General features: G+C 38.7%; 1 protein-coding gene across 6 annotated transcripts in view; it reads right to left on the bottom strand.

Moving 5' to 3' along the window:
* SETD2 (SET domain containing 2, histone lysine methyltransferase) overlaps positions 1-24,090 on the bottom strand; it is a 145,788-nt gene that overhangs the window by 86,776 nt on the left and 34,922 nt on the right. For all 6 annotated transcript variants that reach the window (XR_008523327.2, XR_654549.4, XR_008523328.2 and 3 more), the window contains exons 3-7: positions 17,885-22,248; positions 14,284-14,415; positions 11,507-11,635; positions 3,663-3,786; positions 990-1,067 (exon numbers count right to left, since the gene is read on the bottom strand). Coding sequence is in view for 3 of the 6 variants with exons in the window: in XM_002813811.5 (XP_002813857.2) it covers positions 990-1,067; positions 3,663-3,786; positions 11,507-11,635; positions 14,284-14,415; positions 17,885-22,248 (4,827 nt within the window). In the remaining 3 variants the exon portion in view is untranslated. The remainder of the gene's footprint in view (positions 1-989; positions 1,068-3,662; positions 3,787-11,506; positions 11,636-14,283; positions 14,416-17,884; positions 22,249-24,090) is intronic.

Here is a 24,090-nt window from a genome sequence, read left to right as displayed (position 1 = left end):
TTGGAAGAGCCATGCATAAAATCTGTTAGTGTATAGTTCAAAGGGCAAAAAATATCCAGACTCAAAAGCACTATTTCAACATGAGAGGAAATCAATGATATACATTTGCAGAGTGGGTTCATAGCTTTACCTAAAAAAGTTACAATCCCAGTTGGGCGCGGAGGCTCACGCCTGTAATCTTAGCACTTTGGGAGGCTGATGGGGGTGGATCGCTTGAGGCCAGGAGTTCGAGACCAGCCTGGCCAACATGGCAAAACCCTGTCTCTACTAAAAATACTAAAAAAATTAGCTGGACGTGATGGCACGCACGTGTAATCCCAGCTACTTGGGAGGCTGAGGCAGGAGAATCGCATGAATCCAGGAGGCGGAGGTTGCAGTGAGCCGAGATCATGTCACTGCACTCCAGCCTGGGCAAAAAAAAAAAAAAAAAAAAAAGATACAATCCCTCTCAATGTTAGTCGTTCAGTACCTCATCAGTGTTATTAAAAGTCAAATGTTGCACCTAGATAAGACCTAATAAAGAATCCAAATACACACTGAACTTTCAAAATTAAAATTTAGTTTTGTATTTTGGCACCATTAAAATAATATATAAAATAATTATGGGCAAGGAAGGAGAGGTGACAACTAAATGCAATGTGAGTTCCTGGATTGGATCTTGGACCAGAAAAACAACAGCTGTCAAAATTTGAATAAGGTCTTTATATTACTTAATAGCATTCCCTGGATCTGATCCTTTTATTATGGTTATATATGATGTTAACATGGGGAAAGCTAGGTGAAGACTGATATATGGGTGTAGTCAATACTATTTTTCTAACATTCCTATAAATCTAAACTTATTTCCAAATAAAATCTTAAATAATAAAGTAGAATAGGAAAAAGGGACTAAAAAATTCATGAGTACCTTAGATATGGGATCTAAAATTAATGGTCAGAACAGCAATCGTGAACAAATACCTCAAACTCTAAATCCACCTTCAACTTACTTTTTGGGTTTCACAGTTTGGTTCACAGCTGTGATTCATGAAACGAGAGCAATTTCCTTTTTGAGTGGCATCTATTATCTGAGAGAAGAGGATTATTTAAGAATTAAAAAATAATACCTTAAATATTCATGCAGTTACCTGCAAAACTACATACATCTCTTATGCATCAATTAAAAAAAAAGATTGTGCTGCGAAACCTAACCAGTTAAGGTAGGGCAGTGAGGCCTCCTGACTACCAGCTTCATAGTTTTTCCACTGTAAACAACGGCTCAGTTTCCATTATTTCTAACTGAAGACAGATGACCCTGTGAATTAAATTAACCCATTCAATCAAAAAAAATTTACACATTTTACAAAGGAAAAGCATTAAGACAAATGTAAGATACATGCAATGCACACACACACACATGCACAAACACACACTCCCTTATCCCCACTTTGCCCTTGCTTCAGAGAACTGTCACACTGCTTCACACTTCAAAGCGACAAATACCTAACTGATGCTTTTGGAAGACCTGCTAATTATTAACTTTTGCCCATAGGCAAAATTATCTTTATCAGTGTCTCTCCCATTTATCCTTAGCCATTTCTTATATTCTATTACATCCTAATCTCACTGCATGGTATAATACTTCACTTTAAAGTGTGGGCTATGTCACAATGCCATAGGTCTCAACCTTGAGTGTGTATCCAAATCCCATGGAGAGTTTGTTAAAACTTGCTGAACCCATCCCTAGGGGTAAACTAAACAGCTCTGGGGTTAGGTCCCTAGAATTTACATTTCCACACTGAATACAGAGGCAGATATATGAGAATCGAACTGAATTCTATTAAGCCAGACATTAAAGAGATTTATAAAAATGTAAAGCGATGCAACTCCTTTCACTAAAAAAAAAAAAAAAATTTAAATAATCATTTTCCAAGGCCAGGCACAGCGGTTTATGCCTGTAATCCCAGTGCTTTGGGAAGTTGAGGCAGGAGGATTGCTTCAGGTCAGAAGTGAGACCAGCCTGGGCAACACAGCAAGACCCTGTCTCTACAAAAAATTTAAAAATAAGCCGGGCATGGTGGCATGTGCCTGTAGTTTCAGCACCTCAGGAGACTGAGGTGAGAGGACTGCTTGGGCCCAGCAGTTCAAGGCTGCTGTGAGCTATCATCATGCCACTGCACCCCAGGCTGGGCAACAGAGCAAGACCCTGACTCAAAAAAAAAAAAAAAAAAAGTTATTTTTCATAATACCATGTTATTTTTATCAATAAGTAATGGGCTTACTATTGTTACAGTTAAGTCCTCACTTAAAGTCATCAACAGGTTCTTTGAAACTGCAACTTACAAAAGCAAAACAACATACAAGGAAACCAATTTTACCATAGGCTAACTGATACTAAACAATAGTTAAGTTCCTATGGCAGATTTCTGGCCATAAAACATCAACAAACTTCTAAATAAAGACCAAAATGGGCTGGGTGTAGTGGCTCATGCCTGTAATCCCAACGCTCTGGGAGGCCAATCTGGGCCAACACTCAAGTGATCCTCTGTTTTAGCCTTCGGTCTGAGCCCTTGGAGCAGCCATAACTAGATGCATGCAAAACCATGCCCAGTTAATTTTTTTTTAGTTTTTATAGAGATGAGGTCTCACTATGTTGCCCAGGCTGGCCTCCTTTGGCTTCAAATGATTCTCCTACTTGGCCCTAATGTAGTTTTAAACAGACATTCTAAATTTCTCAGTTGCAATGTTTAATATGATTAAGTATAAGTAATTATAACCCACATAACCTATATAAGCAAAAGCACTTTAGGGCCAGGCACGGTGGCTCACACCTATAATACCAGTACTTTGGGAGGCTGAGGCACGTGGATTGCTTGAGGCCAGGAGTTCAAGACCAGCCTGGCCAACATGGCAAAACCCCGTCTCTACTAAAAATACAAAAATTAGCTGGGCATGATGGTGTGTGCCTGTAGTCCCAGCTACTCAGAAGACTGAGGCACAAGAATCGCTTGAACCCAGGAGGCACAGGTTGCAATGAGCCAAGATGGCACCACTGCACTCCAGCCTGGGTAATATAGCAAGACACTATCTCTAAAAAAAAAAAAAAAAAAAAAAAAAGAGACTCTGAGGGTCATCAATAATTTCTAAGAGTTGTAATCTAAAACACACTATGTTTATCTTTACATATATATGTAAATTCCTCTCTCTTCCATGTTTTTATTTTCCACCTTGTCATGCAACAGTAACTTCCACGCTTTTTGTAAACAAATAGACACTAACTATTTATACTGCTCTGCCCCTCATTTTTGTCGCTTAATATATTTTAGAAATCAGTCGGCAGGACACGGTGGCTCATGCCTGTAATCTCAACGCTTTGGTGAAGTCAGGAGTCCGAGACAGCCTGGCCAATGTGGTGAAACCCCATTTCTACTAAAAATACAAAAATTAGCAAGGCGTGGTGGCAGGCGCCTGTAATCCTAGCTACTCAGGAAGCTGAGGCAGGAGAATCGCTTGAACCCAGGAGGCAGGGGTTGCAGTGAGCTGAGATCTTGCCACTGCACTCTAGCCTGGGAGACAGAGCGAGACTCCGTCTCCAAAAAAAAAAAAAAAAAACAAATCAGTTATCAATGGCTCCTTCAAACCTAACAGATCTGTTTCAAGGCAAACATATCCAAGCTGCTTACCTCATCATTCTTCAGGGCCATGAAATAGTAATGGATGTTTTTGTTTCGTGCATACTCCTTCACTCGAGCTTTAAACTCTTTATGATCGAGTACCTCTCCACAATATTCTAGGACAAAGGTGTTCCTGCAAACCAAAAGGAAAAAAATAGCACTTCCTGCCTAGGAGCAGTATGGAAAACATATATGCTCAGGCAAAAATAAGGAATTTAAATAAATACTGCAATGTGGATAAATTTAGTTATTACACAAAATAAATTTCAAACACATGTCAAGTATCTAGCTTCTAACCAAGGTTACTTTCCTCCTTCATAGTACTTTTCAAAGAATGTTGATTCTAAGATGCTTTTATAATTTACACCTACTACCAAAATATATATCCTTTAACTAGATACTAAAACATTCAAGTCTGGCTTACAATATCAAAAAAACAGTTATTAACAGCTGGAAAACAGCTCTGAAGAAATCAAGAAACACTGAAAAGTTAGAGGATTTTTGCTCTAAAAATAAAAAAAAGGCAGCCGGGCGCAGGGGCTCACACCTGTAATCCCAGCACTTTGGGAGGTAGAGGCGGGTGGATCACCTGAGGTCAGAAGTTCGAGACCAGCCTGACCAATATGGTGAAACCCCCATCTCTACTAAAAATACAAAAATTAGCCAGGCGTGGTGGCGTGCACCTGTAGTCCCAGCTACTTGGGAGGCTGAGACAGGAGAATTGCTTGAACCTGGGAGGCAGAAGTTGCAGTGAGCCGAGATCGTGCCACTGCACTCCAGCCTGGGCAACAGAGTGAGACTCCGTCTCAAAAAAAAAAAAAGGAAAAAGAAAAAAAAGAAGGCAACTTAAATATAGCAGCCCTTCTGCTGTCTTTACTCTCAAAGGTCTCTAAAAATGTTAAAGATCAAATCTAATTCCCTTTATGTAATGACATTCTCTTTGACTTCTCTTTAGAATGTTATCGGTAATTGTTATTTATCTTCTTCTTTGACATCTTTCAGTTACCCTATATCTTTGAATGTTCTTTTCTTGATTATTTACCTATTTATTCTGAACTGAAGATATTAAATTCTCAGTCTTTTCCCCTTCTCTTTATTCTCTAAAAGCTCATTCTAACCAATGACTTCAACTATTAGTTCTATGTAAACAAATGTTATACTATGTTTTACTCCGAAGTTCTGACACGAAATGGCCTGCCTGAAAGTCTTTTCTTATCCCCTCAAAATAAACATGCCCTAATTCTAATGAAAGAAATTTTTTTAAATGTAAATCTTTTGTATTTGTTTACAACATACTGGCATAATCGATGTACTTATTAAAGGAGTTAACTTTGCCAACTGAAAAAAATTAAATCCTTTTACTTTAAAAAATAAAGCAATTAAAAACAAATGAGAAAAGAACACATATATTAAAAAGCAGAGCTCAAAAACAGGATTGGAGAAGTTTATAGTGGATGTATATATATATTTATATAGTAGTCTATCACAAACACATTTAGGTCTCAATAATAAAAATCTGATTATTCATGGGTAAACCTAGAAAGTCAAATTATTACCCCTATAACCAATATTTGAAATGTCCTTTCTAACCCCAGAAGCTTATCATCTTGCAAATAATTTAAAATGATGACAAAATTTGAGGTCCTACAATGTTGGACTCTCCACTTCTAGGATTAGTGCCCTCCCTCAAGAAAAAGAAAAGTCACTTTGGGTGGCCGAGGGGGGGAGGATTGCTTTGGCCCAGGAGTTCAAGACCAGCCTGAGAAACACAGGAAGACCTTATCTTGACAAACAATAAAAAATTAAAAAATTAGCCAGCCCTGGTATTATGTGCCTATAGTCCACCACACCAGTTGAAAGCCTAGGGCAGGAGAATTGCTTGAGCCCTGAGTTTGAATCTACAATGAGCTACAATCACATTACTGCACTCCAGGCTAGGTGACAGAGCAAGACCTCATTGCATTAAAAAAAGAAAAAAAGGCTGGGCACAGTGGCTCAAGTCTGTAATCCCAGCACTTTGGGAGGCCAAGGTGGGTAGATCGCTTAAGCCTGGGAGTTTCAGACCAGCTGGGCAACATGGCGAAACCCCGTCTCTACCAAAATAAATAAATTTTAAAAAATGTTTTAAAACATTTTTTAAAAACTTAAAAAAGAGAGAAAAAGAAAAATGACATCATAGACTGCCTTGTGAATTAAATGTGGTTTGAGTACAAAACATACAAAACATATATTATCCAGGATATGGAACTGCGCACATAAAAAATATTTCCAATACCTCTTCTTCCAAAAATCTATCTTCCCTAAACTTACTCATTTAAGGCTTGATTACCTGCTTTTGAAAGGTAGTATGAAAAATAAAAATAAAGCATATTGATGTCATCTGGCATCGATATTATGCCCATTTGACAAATAAGACAGAGTTTGGATAATGTAGGTGATCTATCCAACTTCACAAAGCTCAATTACAGCCTGGGATTCAAAATCCACCTAAATAACTATTTACCTCATTATATTATAAAGATGCTTTCTTGAATTATACTAAAATATTCAATTCTAATGATATTACTCTCAAATCACCTTATTTAGAAAAAGTTCTTAAATATCAGAGCCTGACCAGCCACTAAAATCACTCAGAGTAGAGACCCCACATCAGGAAGTCGGAAGGATATACCAACACACATGGATCTAACAGTTTGAGCTTGAGGAAGCAGCTGAGAGAAGCATCTCAAAGTCCTCAGGAATTTGGGGAATGCAGGAAGAGTGGCTAGACCCTCCAGCTGCCTAACCTCCAAAAAACTAAATGAGGCCAGTGTAAAAGTCTATCATACAGTCCTTAAAACTCTAAGATTCAGATTTCTTAGAGAAGCTACGTGTCTCAATTAAAAACCAAAATAAAAACAAAAACAAAGCAGAAAAACATCAAATTGCCTGGCATGCAGTGACTAAATCCCATGAAGGCAAAGGCAATGAGAAGTGTGATTCTTATGATTCTTATTAATCTTTTTCTAAGCCTGAAATTTGCTCCTGGCTGAATAGGGTCACTTCATTGAACTCCTTCTCCTTAAAGCCTGTTCAGGGCAACATGGCTCTACTATGGCAGGTGGGTGGGGACAGAAATTGTCACTGTCACTGCAAAGCTATGGAAGGTTTAGGGGTTAAGGGTAATGTCTGCAACTCCCTTTAAGCTTCATCAAAAAAAGACTGATAGATAAAAAAGAGACGGGCAGACAGAGAATGTAAAATAAAGCAAACAGAACAAAATGTTAATAACTATAATATCTAAGTGGTGCTTACATGGATGCTAACTGTTCAACTCTTTCAACTTTTCTGTAAGTTTGAAACTTTGTATTAATAAAACGGGCCAGGTGTGGTGGCTCACGCCTGTAATACCAGAACTTTGGAAAGCCAAGGTGAGAGGATCACTGGAGCTCAGGAGTTCGAGACCAACCTGGGCAACACGGCAAAACCCTGTCTCTACTAAAAATACAAAAAAATTAGCAGAGTATGGTAGTGTACACCTGTAGTCCCAGCTACTGAGGAGGCTGAGGTGGGAGGATCACCTGAGCCCATGAGGTTGAGGCGGCAGTAAGCTGTGATTGCGCCACTGCATTCGAGCCTGGGCAACAGAGTGAGACCCTGTGTTGAAAAAAAACAAAAAAAATGTGGAGGGGAAAGATGGCTTCTAAAAAAGCCTCATTTCGGCCGGGCACGGTGGCTCACCCCTGTAATCACAGCACTTTGGGAAGCCAAGCCAGGTAGATCACCTGTAGTCAGGAGTTCGAGACCAGCTGGGCCAACATGGTGAAACCCCATCTCTACTAAAAATACAAAAATTAGCTGGGCATGGTGGCGCACACCTGTAATCCCAGCTACTCAGGAGGCTGAGGCAGGAGAATCACTTGAACCCGGGAAGCAGAGGTTGCAGTGAGCCGTGATCGTGCCACTGCACTCCAGCCTGAGTGACAGAGCAAGACTCCATCTCAAAAAAAAAAAAAAAGCCTAATTTGCCCAAATGTCCATCAGCTAACAAAAGGATATACAAAATATCATATACCCATACAAGAGAGTATTATTCAGCCATAAATAGGAATTAAGTGCTGACACATGCTGCAATACAGATGAAACCTCAAAAACATAATGCTAAGTGAAAGAAGCCAGACACAAAAGGCCACATGTTGTATAATTTCATTTATATGAAATACCGAGAATCAACCCACAGAAACAGACAGCAAATTAGTGGCTGCCAGGCCTGGGAGGAGGCGCGCATGAGAAGATTCTGCTTAACAGGTAGAGTTAGTTCCCTTTTCAGATGATGAAAATGTTTTGGACACGGACAAAAGTGGCGGTTGCACAAGATTATGAATGCACTAAATGGTACTGAATTGTAAACTTTACAATGGTCAATATTATATTATGTGAATTTTACCTCAATTAAAACCCTATCTGGTATCCAATTACATTAAGTCAACTTGGACTGCCTTCTCTTCCTACAACTGGGAGAAACTACAGGGGTTTTGGTAGTAACCTGCTTTTTTGGTGGGGTCCACCATGGCACTTTAACACTAACTAGCAACTTAGCTCCAAATACTTTCTCATCCTGTGTAGATCTGACAATCTGTCCTTATTAAATGGTAATATTCTACCAGTAAACAACTCAAGAGTTTTGACTAGTTTATGAAATTCATAAACTATTGGTATTACCATCATCATGTGGCAGTTATAGGAGTAGGAAGGTATGGGAAACACGGAAACATTAAGTCCTAGTATATTTTACCAAAGCACGGTTCTCTGTGAATAGCTGAAGAAAACGAAAGAGCTTTAGGAAATTTTAACCTGGCTTATAAACTGGAGCCATATATCCTTTCCTCCCTTCCCCAATCTCCTTTCCTCTTAATATGAGAAGAGCACTGAGCTATCAAAGAGTGTCTGTTGCAAGTAACAGAATTTAGATCAGGTTTGAAGCTGTGTGTTTTACTGCAGATACCACAAAAGACCAGCATCCAGACAGCTCATCCACTATTGTCCCTGTAAGAGAGGCTTGTGTCCAAACTGTGGTTCCTTTAAAAAATTTAAAAAAAAAAAACTCTCAAGAAGGCCTGGCTGGCTAGGGCAGAATGAAAGAAGGCATCTTTGAAAATGTGCGTCTGGACTAGAACTAGTGATTTTGGAAATTCAATGGGCTGCTCTGAGAGGTATTGAGTTCTGTATCATTAACAGTGTTCAAAGGAAGTGTAACCAATTATTTGTTTAAAATATTATAAAGAATCCAATGAATTGGATATGGGGCATATGACAATTCTGTGGGATATTTGTTTCAAATAAACAATTAAAAACCAGTTATGAGAAGCCTAGGCAACATAGTGAGGACCCCATCTCTACAAAAAAACAGAAAAATAAAGTAGCTGGGCATAGTGGCTCACACCTATAGTCTCAGCTACTCAGAAGGCTGAGGCAGGAGGATAAATTGAGCCTGGGAGGTCGAGACTGCAGTGAGCTATGACTGCGCCAGGACACTCCGGCGAGGGTGACAGGGCAAGACCCTGTCTCAAAAAAATAAAAAACAATAAAAACCAGTTATGAGCCAGGATGTGTTTTTACAAAACTTAGAGGAGAAGAGAAATCTATGAGGTTCCTACTAGCCCCCTTTTTGTGTAACAAAACATGTTTTTTTCTGATTGGTTCCCAAAAGGGATAGATTAACATAAACATCATTTCTTATCTTCAAAGGAAAAAAAAAAAAGAACAATTTGCTTATCAAAAGATATATGAGGATTCCTGTCATAAAACTAAATTATTGCCAAGGGGAAAACAGTGAGAAAAAAATTATTGTCTTTATTACCTGTGTTTTGAATTCCCACAATAAACAGATTAAACCCCACCAAGTCCTGCCCCAACTCCAACTCCCATCCAAGTGTGGCCATATGCTCAGAGCGTTCTGAAAGAATAGTTATGTCTAAGTTACTAGAATCCAGCAAATGTTTTATTTCCTTCCATTTTTTCTTTTATATATTTTTTAAATGTTTCAACCATAAACACATGCAATCTGTTTATATTTAACTTCAAAGAGGCACTTGACTTTCATTAAGAATACTTTTTTTTTTTTTGGAGACAGTCTCGCTCTGTACCCCAGGCTGGAATGCAGTGCCATGATCTCGGCTTGCTGCAACCTCCTCCTCGTGGGTTCAAGCAAATTCTTCTGCCTCAGCCTCCCAAGTAGCTGGGATTACAGGTGTGCGCCATCATGCCTGGCTAATTTTTGTTTTGTTTTTTGCGACAGAGTTTCACTCTTGTCACCCAGGCTGGAGTACAATGGTGCAATCTCGGCTCACTGCAACCTTTGCTTACCCGGTTCAAGAGATTCTCCTGCCTCAGCCCCCCAAGTAGCTGGGATTATTGGCGTCTGCCACCACATCCAGCTAATTTTTGTATTTTTAGTAGAGACAGGGTTTCACCACATTAGCCAGGCTGGTCTTGAACTCCTGACCTCAGGTGATCTGCCCACCTCGGCCTCCCAAAGTGCTGGGATTACAGGCGTGAGCCACCACGTCCAGCGTAATTTTGGGTTTTTTCTTTGTTTTCGAGATGGAGTCTTGCTCTGTCTCCCAGGCTAGAGTGCAGTGGCATGATCTCGGCTCACTGCAACCTCCGCCTCCCAAGTTCAAGCAATTCTCCTACCTCAGCCTCCCAGGTAGCTGGGATTATAGGCATGCGCCACCACACCCATCTAATTTTTGTATTTTTAGTAGAGACGGGGTTTCGCCATGTTGGCCAGGCTGGTCTCAAACTCCCGACTTCGGGTAATCCACTCACCTTGGCTTCCCAAAGTGCTGGGATTACAAGCATGAGTCACCATGCCTGGCCAAGAATACTTTAAATATGCTATATATAAGAAAATTAAACATTTCCAGGAAATACTGAATATGGTAGAAAATAAAGTGAACCTTTTGCTGTATTACATTAAAAACTTACATCAGTTACATGGAAAGCAACATTTATTCATTCAAGAAATGTTTAATGATTATCTATCAAGTATGTTTTAATTCTTAACCTTGATATGCTCAGGTATTCTCTTCTATTCTTTTTTTTTTTCTTTAAGAGACAAGAGATCACTGCCATCCAGGCTAGAATGCAGTGGCGTGATCACAGCTCACTGTAACCTTGAACTCCCAGGCTCAAGCAGTCCTCCCACTCAGCTTCCCATAGCGCTGAGATTACAAGCATGAGCCACTGCACCTGGCCTTCTCTTCTTCTCTTATCCCAACTCAATTTTATGTATACTAATGGATTCTGTCCCAACTCCTTTTTATATAGCTTCATAGAGATTCTGGGGGTCTACAGTAAACACGTGGTAGTTGCTTGGAATTAAAGAAAACATAATTACCAAAAAAGAAAAAAAGATTTTTTAACAACAAACTAGCTACCAAGTGGTCATTCTACATAATAATCATCATTAAACCTCAGTGTAATAAAGAAATTGTTTCCCTACAAAAACATCTAAGTTCAACAACACAAAAATGAAGTGAAGGCCGGGCGCAACGGCTCACACCTGTAATCCCAGCACTTTGGGATGCCAAGGTGGGCGGAAAACTTGTGGTCAGAGTTCGAAACCAGCCTAGCCAACATGGTGAAACAACGTCTCTACAAAAAAAATACAAAAAAAATTAGCTGGGCGTGGTGGCATGAGCCTGTAGTTCCAGCTACTTGAGAGGCTAAGGCAGCAGAATTGCTTGAATCCAGGAGGTAGAGGTTCCAGTGAGCCAAGATCGTGCCACTGCACTCCAGTCTGGGCGAAAGAGTGAGACCTTGTCTCAAAAAAAAAAAAAGAAGTGAAAGGTAATTAAAAAAGAACTTACGAAGGAAGGTCTTTGGCAGCTCTCAAGCCCCAGCCTTTCTTTTCTGTGAGTATGACTTCCACATCTGCATGCTGTTTTCTCTGAAACCGTCTATTGGAACAATAATCCCCATTTGGACACCGAGAAGAACTGAAATGAGAAAAGGAGGAAATTTAATTCTTTAAAGCAGCAAAAGAACCAAAGTAACTTTGAAAAAATGTGTTAGTATAACTACATATATACATACTTTTATGGTATAATTAGCATATGTATGACTAACCCCCAACTAAACCTTCCTTTCCTTCCATCACAAAGGGATTCCTTAGAACTGAGTATCTACATTGTTACTTAAACAGATCATACCCACAATACAGCCTTGATATCTGGTCATCACAGAAATATCTACCACTCCCTAGGTGTCTAGAATACATTTTCAGGCTGCATGTAACCTTTCAGTACATTGACAACTCTGCAGAACTTATATTCTGTAAGTGCACCTTCCCTTCCTTCTAATCACTTTTAATTTTATTTTTTGAATGCAGCTAACTACTTGATCTACAACTGAGAAAATCTAAAGTCATTATTAAACATATCCTTGTTCAGAGTAAACAGAATAACATGGCACAGCTCTTCTCCCATGGATCCTAGAGTAAAAATGATAAAATCAAACACTGATTGACTTCTTAATATGTGATAGATATAAAGGTTTTTAAAGATGATTAAAACTACACCAGAGGGGGCTGAGTACGGTGGTTCACACCTGTAATCCCAGCACTTTGGGAGGCCGAGGCAGGTGGATCACTTGCGGTCAGGAATTCAAGACCACCCTCGCCAACATAGTGAAATCCTGTGTCTCTGAAAAATACAAAAATTAGCTGGGCATGATGGTGCACGCCTGTAATCCCAGCTACTTGGGAGGCTGAGGCAGGAGAATTGCTTGAACCCAGGAGGCAGAGGTTGTAGTGAGTCAAGATTGCACCACTGCGCTCTAGCCTGGGGGACAGAGGGAGACTGTCTCAAAAAAAAAAAAAAAAAAAAAAAAAAAAAAAGACCACTAGAGATTACCAATCGTTTTGAATACATTACTATTTATTGCCAACCCAGCAGCAAATAACATTTTTAGCAATGGTCAAAGGATGAAGGATTTGCTCTAGAGTGAGGCAGTATAAAGGAAAGCTTTCAGGAGGGAAGAGAATTTAAGGCAGAATCTCTAATGATACATAGGATATGCATAAAGAAAGCTGGAGATATAACTGTCCCTGCCTGTGTGCAGAAATAGGAAAATAATCCCTGTTTGGACAAAGGGAAATGAAACAACTAAAGATAACTGATAAGAAAGGTGAGTTGCTGGAGGATGAAAACACAGGCTGATGATATGCTACCAAGGGCTCTGAATACAAGGCTAAGTTTGAACCTAATCATGAGAAGAACCGAGAACTACTAAAAGCTTAAGTGTGTGAATAATATGAAGAAATATTTTTCTTCATGTATGCTTCACAAGGTTGGCAGGAAAACCCAGAAGAATGACTAGGGCAACAATATGAAGTGAGAATAATGCTAATTCTATGTCTTCTCTTCTTACATCTGTACTGTCATCTCTCTCTCTAGTTTGGATAAAAGAATACCAAAAATCCTTTCTCTTTATTTTTTCAAGGTATATATATTTAGTTTTGCAACACTATAACATGAGCAAAACCAAAAACTGAGCTTTGGGAAAAAAACACTTCACTAACATCAAAAATAAGGTATACTCTTTCCATGTTAAAGACAAGAAGATATTTTTCATCAATCAGATTGGTTAAAAAAATTTTTTTGAGACAAGGTCTCGCTCTGTCACCCAGGCTGGAGTACAGCGGAGTGACAGCTCACTGCAACCTCCACCTCCTGGGTTCAAGTGCTTCTCCTGCCTCAGCCTCCAGAGTAGCTGGGATTACAGGTGTGTGTCATCATGCCTGGCTAATTTTTGTATTTTTTAGTAGAGATGCGGTTTCACCATGTTGGCCAGGCTGATCCTAAACTCCTGGCCTCAAGTGATCTGCCCACCTCAGCCTCCCAAATAGCTGGGATTACAGGCATGAGCCACTATGCCTGGCCAAAATTAAATTTTTTAATGTAAAGATACTTACTATTTATAAGAACAATACACAAGCAAATGTCTGTCAACAGAATAATTACCGGCTAACTATGAATAGAATACATAATGCAGTCAAGAGAAAGATTTAGGCAGGTCTGTACACAGAGCTCTGATTAGGTCTGATTAGCAAATCCAAGCAAGCATATAGAATAAGATTTTATCTGTATACATAAAAAGAGGAAAACATCTACCTATGCTAGCACAGGCATTAATCTACCTATGCTAGCACAGGCATTAAAAGTTTTCTGGAAAAATGACAAACAATGGGACTGATGTTTGGGAGAAGACATTCACTTTATGCATTTCTGAAATGTTAGGGTTTTATTTCACTTTATAGTGAAAGCTAAAAAATACCAACATTTACCTCTAGGACATAAATATTATAAAAGATAAAAAAGTACTGAATAGAAATTAATATTATAGGACTACTTTACAGAGCACTTAAAACATGGTGGGTACTGTAATCTAATGCATAATGCAAGGGATATTTGTTTCCCTATTAATATCTGTTTTCTACTATACATCAAAGTGTCTACTATACTTTTTTGCTTATAGTCACCCATAGGTAGGAGAAAGGTTAAATTTTATTCTTCATTGATAATTCAATATTTAGAGACATTTAATAGAAGTGTTGAGCAAAAGCCGAGTATTCTAATTTACTTACCATTCAATCATGAGAAGACGATTAAGACAATCTTCCCCACATGCTATTTCACCTTGAGCTCTTTCATCTTTAGAAAGAGGTGTACACTCACACTGCATTCGCTTAATATCTCGATGAGATTTATTCTTCTTTCTATTGGGTAAAATTTCATAAAAACTGATTAAATAAATTTCCTGGTAAAGAGATAACATATGTAATCAAATATGTGCCAAATCTCATTAGATTCTTTTGGGTTTTTTTAAACAGGGTCTTGTTCTGTCACCCAGGCCAGGGTGCAGTGATGCGATCATGGCTCACTGCAGCCTCAACCTCCTGGATTCAAATGACCCTCCCACTTCCACCTCCTGAATAGCTGGGACCACAGCTCATGGCACCACGCTTGGTTTTTGTTGTTGTTGTTTTTTGTTGTTGTTTTTTAATATTCTGTAGAGACAGGGTCTCTCTATGTTACTCAGGCTGGTCTTGAACTCCTGGGCTCAAGAAATCCCCCTGCCTCCACTTCCCAAAGTGCTGCAATCGCAGGCATGATCCACTACGCCTGGCTAGATTCACATTTAATGATTCCTGTAAGTCAACCATTCAAAATAAAACATCTAATTATTAGTACTTGTGAGATTGAAAATCCTAAGACCTGCGTTACCAAAAAAAAAAACATGAGAAAGGCAACCTTAACCTTGGCAAATGGGGAAGATGAGATGAGTTCAAAACTAATCATTCTGGAACTCAGCCCTTATTTCCTAGTCCAGGTCAGCTAAGCCTTGGATTCTGAACAGTTTCAAGCGTTAAAGTCATACCAGGTTCTAGGAAAAATAGGAAAACTCACGCATTTCAAATAGTGACACAGCTGGTTAAAGTTAAGTTTAAGAATCAGACCTCATGGATGAGCAAATAATAGTTGAGATATAAGATTGAGGGAGAAAAGGGGTTTCTAAAAAAATAAGAGTGAGTTCTAACTCAATCCAATATTTTAGAGAATCTTTCAGTAACACCACATTTGCATAAATTTTGTTTAAAAGCAGATTGAATTTTTTAAATGAAGTGTAATTACAGAATAATCAGGTAAATGTTTAAGACGGCTCAACTTTCTCCGTGCAGACAGATTTATTTTGGAGAAGAACATAAACTGCTAAAATTTGACTGGGTTCATAATAAGCCACGCCAGAGTGTGCAAAGCAAAAGTGAAAATGTGATTATTTATTGGCCTTTTTGCTGATGAACTAGTCTTTTACCCTGGTCTAAAAACAAAACAAAACAAAACAAAACAACCAACCAAAGATGGTCAAAAAAGATCTGTTAAGATATGTTTAAGATTGGGGAACTATAAGAACTATAACTCACTCTTTGACTATCAAACAGGAAACAGCATAGCTGCTCTAAATGGTTATCTAATCTCCTATCTCTAATCTGCTTTGATCTTCAACATATGTTCTATTCTAGTGCCAATTTTATGAAGTGCCTAAAGAGTGTTATGATAGTTTTAACAAGTTTAGGTGAAAAGAATGATTCCTCTTGATTAAAGACACAATTCGTTAATGAGTATATGAATATGCTTAGCCTGAAGATGACTAAACAAAATTATCTATTTAGAAGTACTTAGCTACAATTTTGAAGAATCAGCAGCAGCTTTATTTTGTATTGCTCTAGAAGGCTGGAATAGGACGAATGGGCATAGATTTTGGCAGGTAAGCCCTTCTCCATTAAACATAAGAAAAATTTTTTCATTATATTCATACTATTTTTTATAAGAGTTTGTCTTCTTAGTGGCTCCTAAATGCCTAGCATATAACAGGCACTTCAAAATTTTGAATATATAGGCCAGGCGTGGTAGCTCACGCCTGTAATCCCAGTACTTTGGGAGGCCGAGACGGGCGGATCACCTGAGGTCAGGAGTTCAAGACCAGCCTGGCCAACATGGTGAAACCCATCTCTACTAAAAATACAAAAATTAGCTGGGCATGGTGGCACCCGGCAGAGGTTGCAGTGAGCTGAGATCACGCCACTGCACTCCACCCTGGGAGACAAAGTGAGACTCTGTCTCAAAAAAAAAAAAAAAAGTTAAATATATATAAATCCTTCCCACTGCAAAGTGGTGGAAGCCCTCTTATGCCTCCACTAACCAAATCTATGTGCACAGTTTTATATATATATATCTGATTCTCAATGCTAAAGAAAAGTCAGAGAACTGGACTGATTAGTTTTATTTATATTCTTTTACAAAGATCTTATAAGTTCCATTAGTCTACTCACACAATTCCTAAAGGGTACTACTTAAAATACTGAATATTTTAAATGTAAACCTAATTTATAACTAGATATAAATGAAAATAGCTGTAAAAGGCTCTCTGTTAAAAGGTTATTTTGTAATAGAAAAAAATTTCTGGTAGGACCTACCTTTAAAATTAAGTCTTTTACCTTACACACAGTGGAAAATTTGATTTAATAACATTTTGATCCTTAAAGGTACAATGGCTAGGTTGATTCTCAACTGGCAGGAAAACTTCCAAAAAAGGAGAGTAAGGGGGCAGGATACTTTTTATTTTGGTTTTTTAAGCACAATCAATATACATTTACATCAGGAAAATGAGAAAATTATCAAGGAGGGGTTAAAGTTAAAACAGACTGAGAAGCCCTGCTCTAGAGGACTATGTTTTCATTACTCTTATTCTCATTATAATTTGTTTCATGTTAGGGATTTTTTGATAAACCACTTTATCATTTCTAAAATATTTATTACACTATTGCCAGATTTAATCTATTAACAATAGTCTAAAAAAAAAAAATGAGAGAAGAAAATTATGTTCTAGTCTAGTTCTAACTTTTTAAGTACCTGATATGGTTTGGCTGTTTCCCCACCCAAACTCAACTTGAATTGTATCTCCCAGAATTCCCACGTGTTGTGGGAGGGTCCCAGGAGGAGGTAACTGAATCATGGGGCCAGCCTTTCTCGTGTTATTCTTGTGATGGTGAATAAGTCACACAAGATCTGATGGGTTTATCAAGGGTTTTCACTTTTGCTTCTTCCTCCTTTTCTCTTGCCACCACCATGTAAGAAGTGCCTTTTGCCTCCTGCCACAATTCTGAGGCCTCCCCAGCCATGTGGAACTGCAAGTCCAATTAAACCTCTTTTTCTTCCCAGTCTCAGGTATGTCTTTATCAGCAGCATGAAAACGGACTAATACAGTACCTAAAGATACTTCATTCTGCACATTTTTTAAAATAAAATCCAAACTAACCACTTTTTTCTTCTCTAAGTACAGATTATTTTGCTGGGGTTTTATTCTATTTTTTTGGTCAGACTTTCACATGTAAAAGGAATTACAGAAATACTGGGCTAGCCTAAGTTATACTTTGAAAACCAAATAAGTAATGAAAGAAAAAAATAGACATCTCCTTTCCTGGGGGTGGAAGGGGCGGGGAATGGGGAAAGGAATCTATACTATCAAATCTAAATAGGTAAAAACACTTTTTTAGGCTTTTATAGTTATTTTATCCCACAACTCTTTCATGTGTTTTATCTCATACAGTCTGAATTGTTTAAAGGCTTTTTCTAACAACAAAAAAAAGAGTTAAAATTTGTCAAACAAGTATTAATTAGACTTACCTTTCTGTTAAATAAACATTTTCTTCAATAAGATCAAAGTAACAAGGCATTTTCCCTTGCTTGGCACATTCCTTCCATCGCTGTGGGTCCCTGAAGTCATCCATGACACAGGAGGGCCCAACCAGTGCTGAGCCTGGGGGCACTGATGTCTCTCCCTGCTCTACCTCTACTCTAACTTTCTTTCTGTCCTGAAGCTCACCATCACTTTCAGAATCACTCTCTATTTCCTGCCTTCTTTTTTTAAGAGGCCCTCTATCTTTGATATCATTTTTTTCTAAGTTTTTTGAAAAATCTTTCTTTTCATTCACAGCTAAAGTGTCCTTAATGGAATTGCTGCTTATTTCAGGTGCTTGCACTGACCCCTTATCTTTCTGAAGGGATAGAAGAAATTTATTGGACTGGTCTGAAAAATGGGATCCATCCTGTTGATCCCAATTCTCCTCTTCTTCACGATCATCTGTTAGGGAATCTGGTACTTGTCCTTGAGTTCGATCATACACAATCCCAGTTCCAGGAGGTCTACCTGATCTTGGATCCCAGTAACCATTGCCTTGCCAGTAATCACGTGTCCCACCATACTGTTCTGCATTTTGCTGATACTTGTGTCCACCACAAGCTCCATAGCTACTGTCAGGTTGCTGATATGTGGTAGAAGGCTTTTCTTGAGAGAAGTCCCAACCTAAGTTTCTGAGCTCTTCTGATGAGTGCAAGCCATCCACATGTGATATCTCACAAGAGGAAGAAAAACTCAAGTCTGCTTTTCCCAGTCTACTATCTGGCCTGTTTTGGAAAGTGGTCTGTTGCCAAGACTTATTTGGGACATCTTCAAAATCAGAAGAATAAATTGGCAGCTCTTCTTGCTGCCTAGAAGGTATTTTGGCTTTCACGGTTTCCTCTGAATTTGGGTGACCCAGAGGGTCAGATTTCACATCTGTATGACTTGTACTATCAACCCCATCACTCTGAGGATGAGAAAGTTCAGGCAGGTGGTTATCTATTTGTTTTCTACTGGACTGTGTAAAAGAAATTTCCGGATTCTTCTCTATTCCTTTATGAAGGAAAAACTTATCAGTTTGAGGACAGGCTTTACTTGCTATACTTTCAAATTTTTCCTCATACGAATGTCTCCTTGACTCCAATCTCTCATCTTCCCAATGGTCAGAATAGTGTCTATAACTTTGACTGCTCCGAGAAGAACAAGGACTTGTTTCTTCCATGGGCAAAATAGAATTCTTTGGCACAACCACAACAGACTGGAGACGGTTTCTTGGAATACTGCTATCATCCGAATCTGTATCTTCTGAATCACTTTCATCATTTGAACTTTCAGAAGAGCCAGAATAATCTTCATGAACAGTAGACACAATTTCTGGGGCATGACCACTACTGTCACACTTTAATGCATAAGTTACACCATCACTGTCTTCCATGGTTAAATTCAAATCACAAGAAGAAAATACAACTTCTGAGTCATCAGAAGTATGCACATGTCCTTCTCCTCTTTCATCTAAAGAGATTTCTGGTCTTCCTCTTCTTTCAGGCAATATGGAATTCCCTTCTTCTTGAGCCTCTTGCAAACATTTCCCAGATAACCCATTATTATGCCTGTTCTCCCTGGAAGCAAATCCCTTTCCTGAATCAGGAAGGTCACTACCTACTTCTACTATTGTTTCTTTCCCTGCATGCTTTAAAAACTCTGAACTTTTTTTACTCTTTAGTACTGCATCCAGAACTGGAGATGTGTTCTCTCCGCATTTCAAGAGAGTTAGACTGTCCACCTTTATTCCTGGTGGAAGACTCTGAAGAGATGAAACAATACCTGAACTCCCAATAGGTTGATATAAATCATCAAAATGATTAACAGAAGCTGAACTAGTGCTACCGATGCTCTGCTTATATTCTTCACATGCAAATTTTGAGTGATCTGTCAAATTTCTACTATCACATATAACTGTTTTTGATTCCAAATGCACATTCATAAAGCTATTTGAAGAAATCTTCATAACTGAAGGCTCAATATTTTCAGCTTCGGAGTTACACAAAGAAGGGTTGCTATCGTTCGAAGTACAGTATATGTCTGAATCTTTGGTTTTGCAGCAAGAAACCCTCGTATCAACTGGTTCTTTAACTACTGTTTTGGAATAATCCATAGTCATAACTGGCAAAGATATGAGTTTATCTTGGTGTGGTGACACCAGAGGTTCTGTTTCTCTAAATGGGCTTTCTGACTTCTTATGCAGCATACATGTATCATCCAAGTCTTTTTCTTTGCATCTACTAATATTCTGAAATCCATTTGATGAAAGCATGCATGCTTTGACCAAAGGGGATAACTCCGATCCAGTCACACTATCATCAGAAGTCATTAAAACAGCATCAGTTTTAGAAGTGCAAAATGTTGCCAAATCAGATTCTGCCCCAGGAGATCCATTTATATTTAATTCTATGGGACAAAAACTTCTTAACTGATCATTCTTCACTTTAGATAAAGAGTCTAATTCCTTAATACTATCATGGCTATCATGTGTTATAAATTCAGACTTAAAAATAGGCAATTCATCTAGCTTTTTTAAAGTAGGTGAATCATTTAATCGATTTGATGGAGCTGGAGACCCAGCCTTTTCTCTTTCAGGATTTTTATTAATCATTCTTAATTCACTACCTTTTGAACAAGGTGTCTGTAAACCAAAAGAATGAGACTGTTTGATTTCTTCATTTAATTCTGTACAACAGAAAGAATTTTTAAATTTATCAGACTTGGGTATAGGTTTTGAAAGGGTAGATTTATAACGGGAAGCACTACTGTCGTGCTTAGAATATGATGACCCTCGTCGGAATCCCAGTTCATTAGGGGGAGAACAACATCTTTTAATTGCTTCATTTTCTGAAGTCCTTTTAGATTCTCTTTCTAGTTTTGAAGAATACTTGCCTCTTCTTTCCATCTCTAAGTAAGAGGTCTCAGTTTTACAGTCCCGATCAGATTTAGAATAGGATGATGTCCTTAGGTCTCTGTAAGAAGAGGAATGAGACGAGGTACGCCTTGAGTATGTCTTCTTATACTCTTCTTCTGAGTCAGAACTCTCTCGTGCTCTGTTATCTGTGTATGGCCGAGAATAGCGTGTCCTCTCTCGATAAGGGGAGCTCCTATGGTAGCGACGATCAGAGTCATAATAATGAGATCGTTCTGACCTGGAATAGGATAAATTAGTTCTAGAGCCTCTCTCAGACCTAGAATGAGATCTGCTCCGCCGTCGCTCTCTTTCTGATCTACATCGGGAAGATACATACCGAGTATCTCTTTCAAGTTTTGAATAGCTAAAATATTTATCATCTCTGTCTGTTTTAGATCGTGAAGATTTCCCTAGATCCTCACTTTTTAAAGGTGCTGAGCTCTTTTTAAAATCTCTTTCCTTTTCAATGCTTGCTGAAAATTTTAAATCATGTGATCTTTGACTTGAAGAAGTCCGTACAGAATCTTCATCAGATTCTGAACCAAGAAAGATGCCTTCAGATTGTGAGGATTTCTTCTTAGAACCTGTTTTTTTACAGCTCAGACTAATCTTAGAACTATCTGGAATTTCTTCAACCTTCCCAATATGGGAATCTTCTTTTTTTGAGGAAATATCTGCTTGCTCATTCAATATTTGAGTTACATGTTCTTCTGAACTATTAGATACAGTGTCCTGCTTAGTATCTGCTTCTGAAGATTCTGGTACAATTATAATTGGTGGTTCTTTCAGAGATCTAACTGCTACATCTACTGGTAAGGGTACTGGTGCTGCCATTAGAACTGTTATTGGTGTATGTGGCAAGGCCACTGGCTCTGTTACTGGTGCTGGTGATGAGAGTGTTGTGGCTTGGGCAGGTGGAGGCGGTGGAGGCGGAGATGAGGGCGGTGAGTCTACAGTTGTTGATTCTGCTATCACTGCTGGTAATGGTGCTGCATGAGTAGGCAGAGATGCTACTGCTGTGGTAGTAGCCAGCAGTGGCCTGGATGTTACATGAAGCAGGTGTTTCTTAAAATGAATTTTGCCCAATTCCACCCTTGACTTTGGTGGGGAAGATTCTTCGGCAGTAGATAGGGTATCACCAATTTCCATTTTCATTTTAGGAGTCGAGTCTACCTGAAGAGGTACAGCTGGAGGGTTTGGAGTATCACTTTGCTTTTCATTGCCAAGTGCAGTAAGAAACCTATTCTGCAAAGTTTTCTTTGTAAGGCTGAAGCTGAATGACACCTTCTGTCGTCCCTGTTCTTCCAAATTAACTTTTGTTTTGGTGCCTTTGGGCAAAAATCGACTAGAAGCAACACCTTTGAACATTGGTCCTTTGATGAAACCTGTTTTCTGCACATTTTCAATCTTTGCCTACAAATGAACAAAATAAGCAATTACTACTACAATAAATAGTTACTTTCAAATGGACTGCACAGTTTAAAATGTTTATTGGAGAAATGAAAAGCCCTTTTTAATAACAAATAGTATGAATTTCACTAAGCTATATATATCTTTATTATGAAAATTTTCAAACACAGTCAAAAGTATAGAAAATGGTATAATAAATCCCTAAGTATCCACTCTGAGCTTCAACAATTACCTATTTTCCCTATTCTTACTTTCTCTTACATAAATAACTTCTCAGTTTTATAACTATTTTCCAGGTAGCATTTTTTAAAAAGAATTTTTTAAAAACCTGACATATGTTTGAAAGACATTTGTATGAAGGGCAATATCTAACATCTCAGTACTCAATATGGTTTGTTCTTGTGTTCTATCAGAGATGAAAAATCAGAGGTCATCAAGACCAGTGGTCTCCTGGCATCACATTGAGTGCACAGTAAAAATACTCATCTGGGTCGAGCACAGTGGTTCACATCTGTAATCCCAGCACCTTGGGAGGCCGAGGCGGGAGGATCACTTGAGGTCAGGAGTTCGAGACCAGCCTGGCCAACATAATGAAAACCCATCTCTACTAAAAATACAAAAATTAGCAGGGTGTGGCAGCATGCACCTGCAACCCCAGCTACTTGGGAGGCTGAGGTGGGAGAATCACTGGAATCCCAGAGGCAGAGGTTGCAGTGAGCCAAGATGGCACCACAGAACTCCAACCTGGGCAACAGAGCGAGACTCTGTCTCAAAAAAATAAAAAATTTAAAAATTAAAAAAAAAATACTCATCTGTGATCCACACTCTAGGAAATATCAGATATCAACTGGAGCTACTGAGCTCTAAGATGAGGAAAGGGTTTGTTTTTCGGGGTATTTTGAGGTTTTTGGTCTAAAAAAAAAAAAAAAAAACAAGCATTACATAGGTAATTCTAATCAATGTCCCAGGTTTGGGAAACCACTGATATAGAGGAATTTCCCACCTTACTTGTTTTACAGATGAGGTAACGAAATGAGGACCAGGCCTTCTGCCTTCCTGGAGAGTACTCTGCCTTGGCACACATCACTGTCTCTGCCTGGGCCCCCCACCCTCAAGTAATAATACTGCTGTATGAGCAACAGTTACAAAGTATAAACCTAAGAAGACTACTTTTCTTCCATGTTTGCCAAATCACCAAAGGAAATGGTGAGCTTTGGAAGTTCAAGGCATAATGTAGGTTGTAGAAAGAGCATCAGAAAAATCTACAGCAACAAACTCAATCCTAAATTAAAGATGGTGGTATACTTCCCATATGCAAAATTCTTCTAATTAATGTTCTTTAATCCACTTTGGCTATTTAAGAGAATAACTTCCCTTTAAACACAGTAAAATCTGAAATCAGTTTTCAAAATTACATAGTAGTCATTCAAGTTGGAAAGTAAATACCTTCACATGTATTATCATGGAGCAGTGAATTCCAAATACTTTATTTTTTTGAGACAGAGTCTTGCTCTGTTGCCCAGACTGAAGTGCAGGGGCACCATCTTGGCTCACTGCAACCTCCTCCTCCCCAGTTCAAGCAATTCTCCTGCCTCAGCCTCCTGAGTAGCTGGGACTAAGCCACCATGTCTGGCTAATTTTCTTATTTTTAGTAGAGACGGGGTTTCACCATGTTGTCCAGGCTGGTCTCAAACTCCGGACCTCAAGTGATCCACCTGCCTCAGCTTCCCAAAGTGCTAGGATTACAGGCATGAGCCAAATACTTTTAAGAAACCGAATCCACTTTTCAAGTTAAATCTTAAATGGAAGTTCAATACATAAAAAACAAGTAAAAGATATTTTTAG

Source organism: Pongo abelii, chromosome 2, assembly GCF_028885655.2.
Source record: "Pongo abelii isolate AG06213 chromosome 2, NHGRI_mPonAbe1-v2.0_pri, whole genome shotgun sequence".
NCBI lineage: Eukaryota > Metazoa > Chordata > Mammalia > Primates > Hominidae > Pongo > Pongo abelii.
This window is presented reverse-complemented; position numbering and strand designations above follow the sequence as displayed.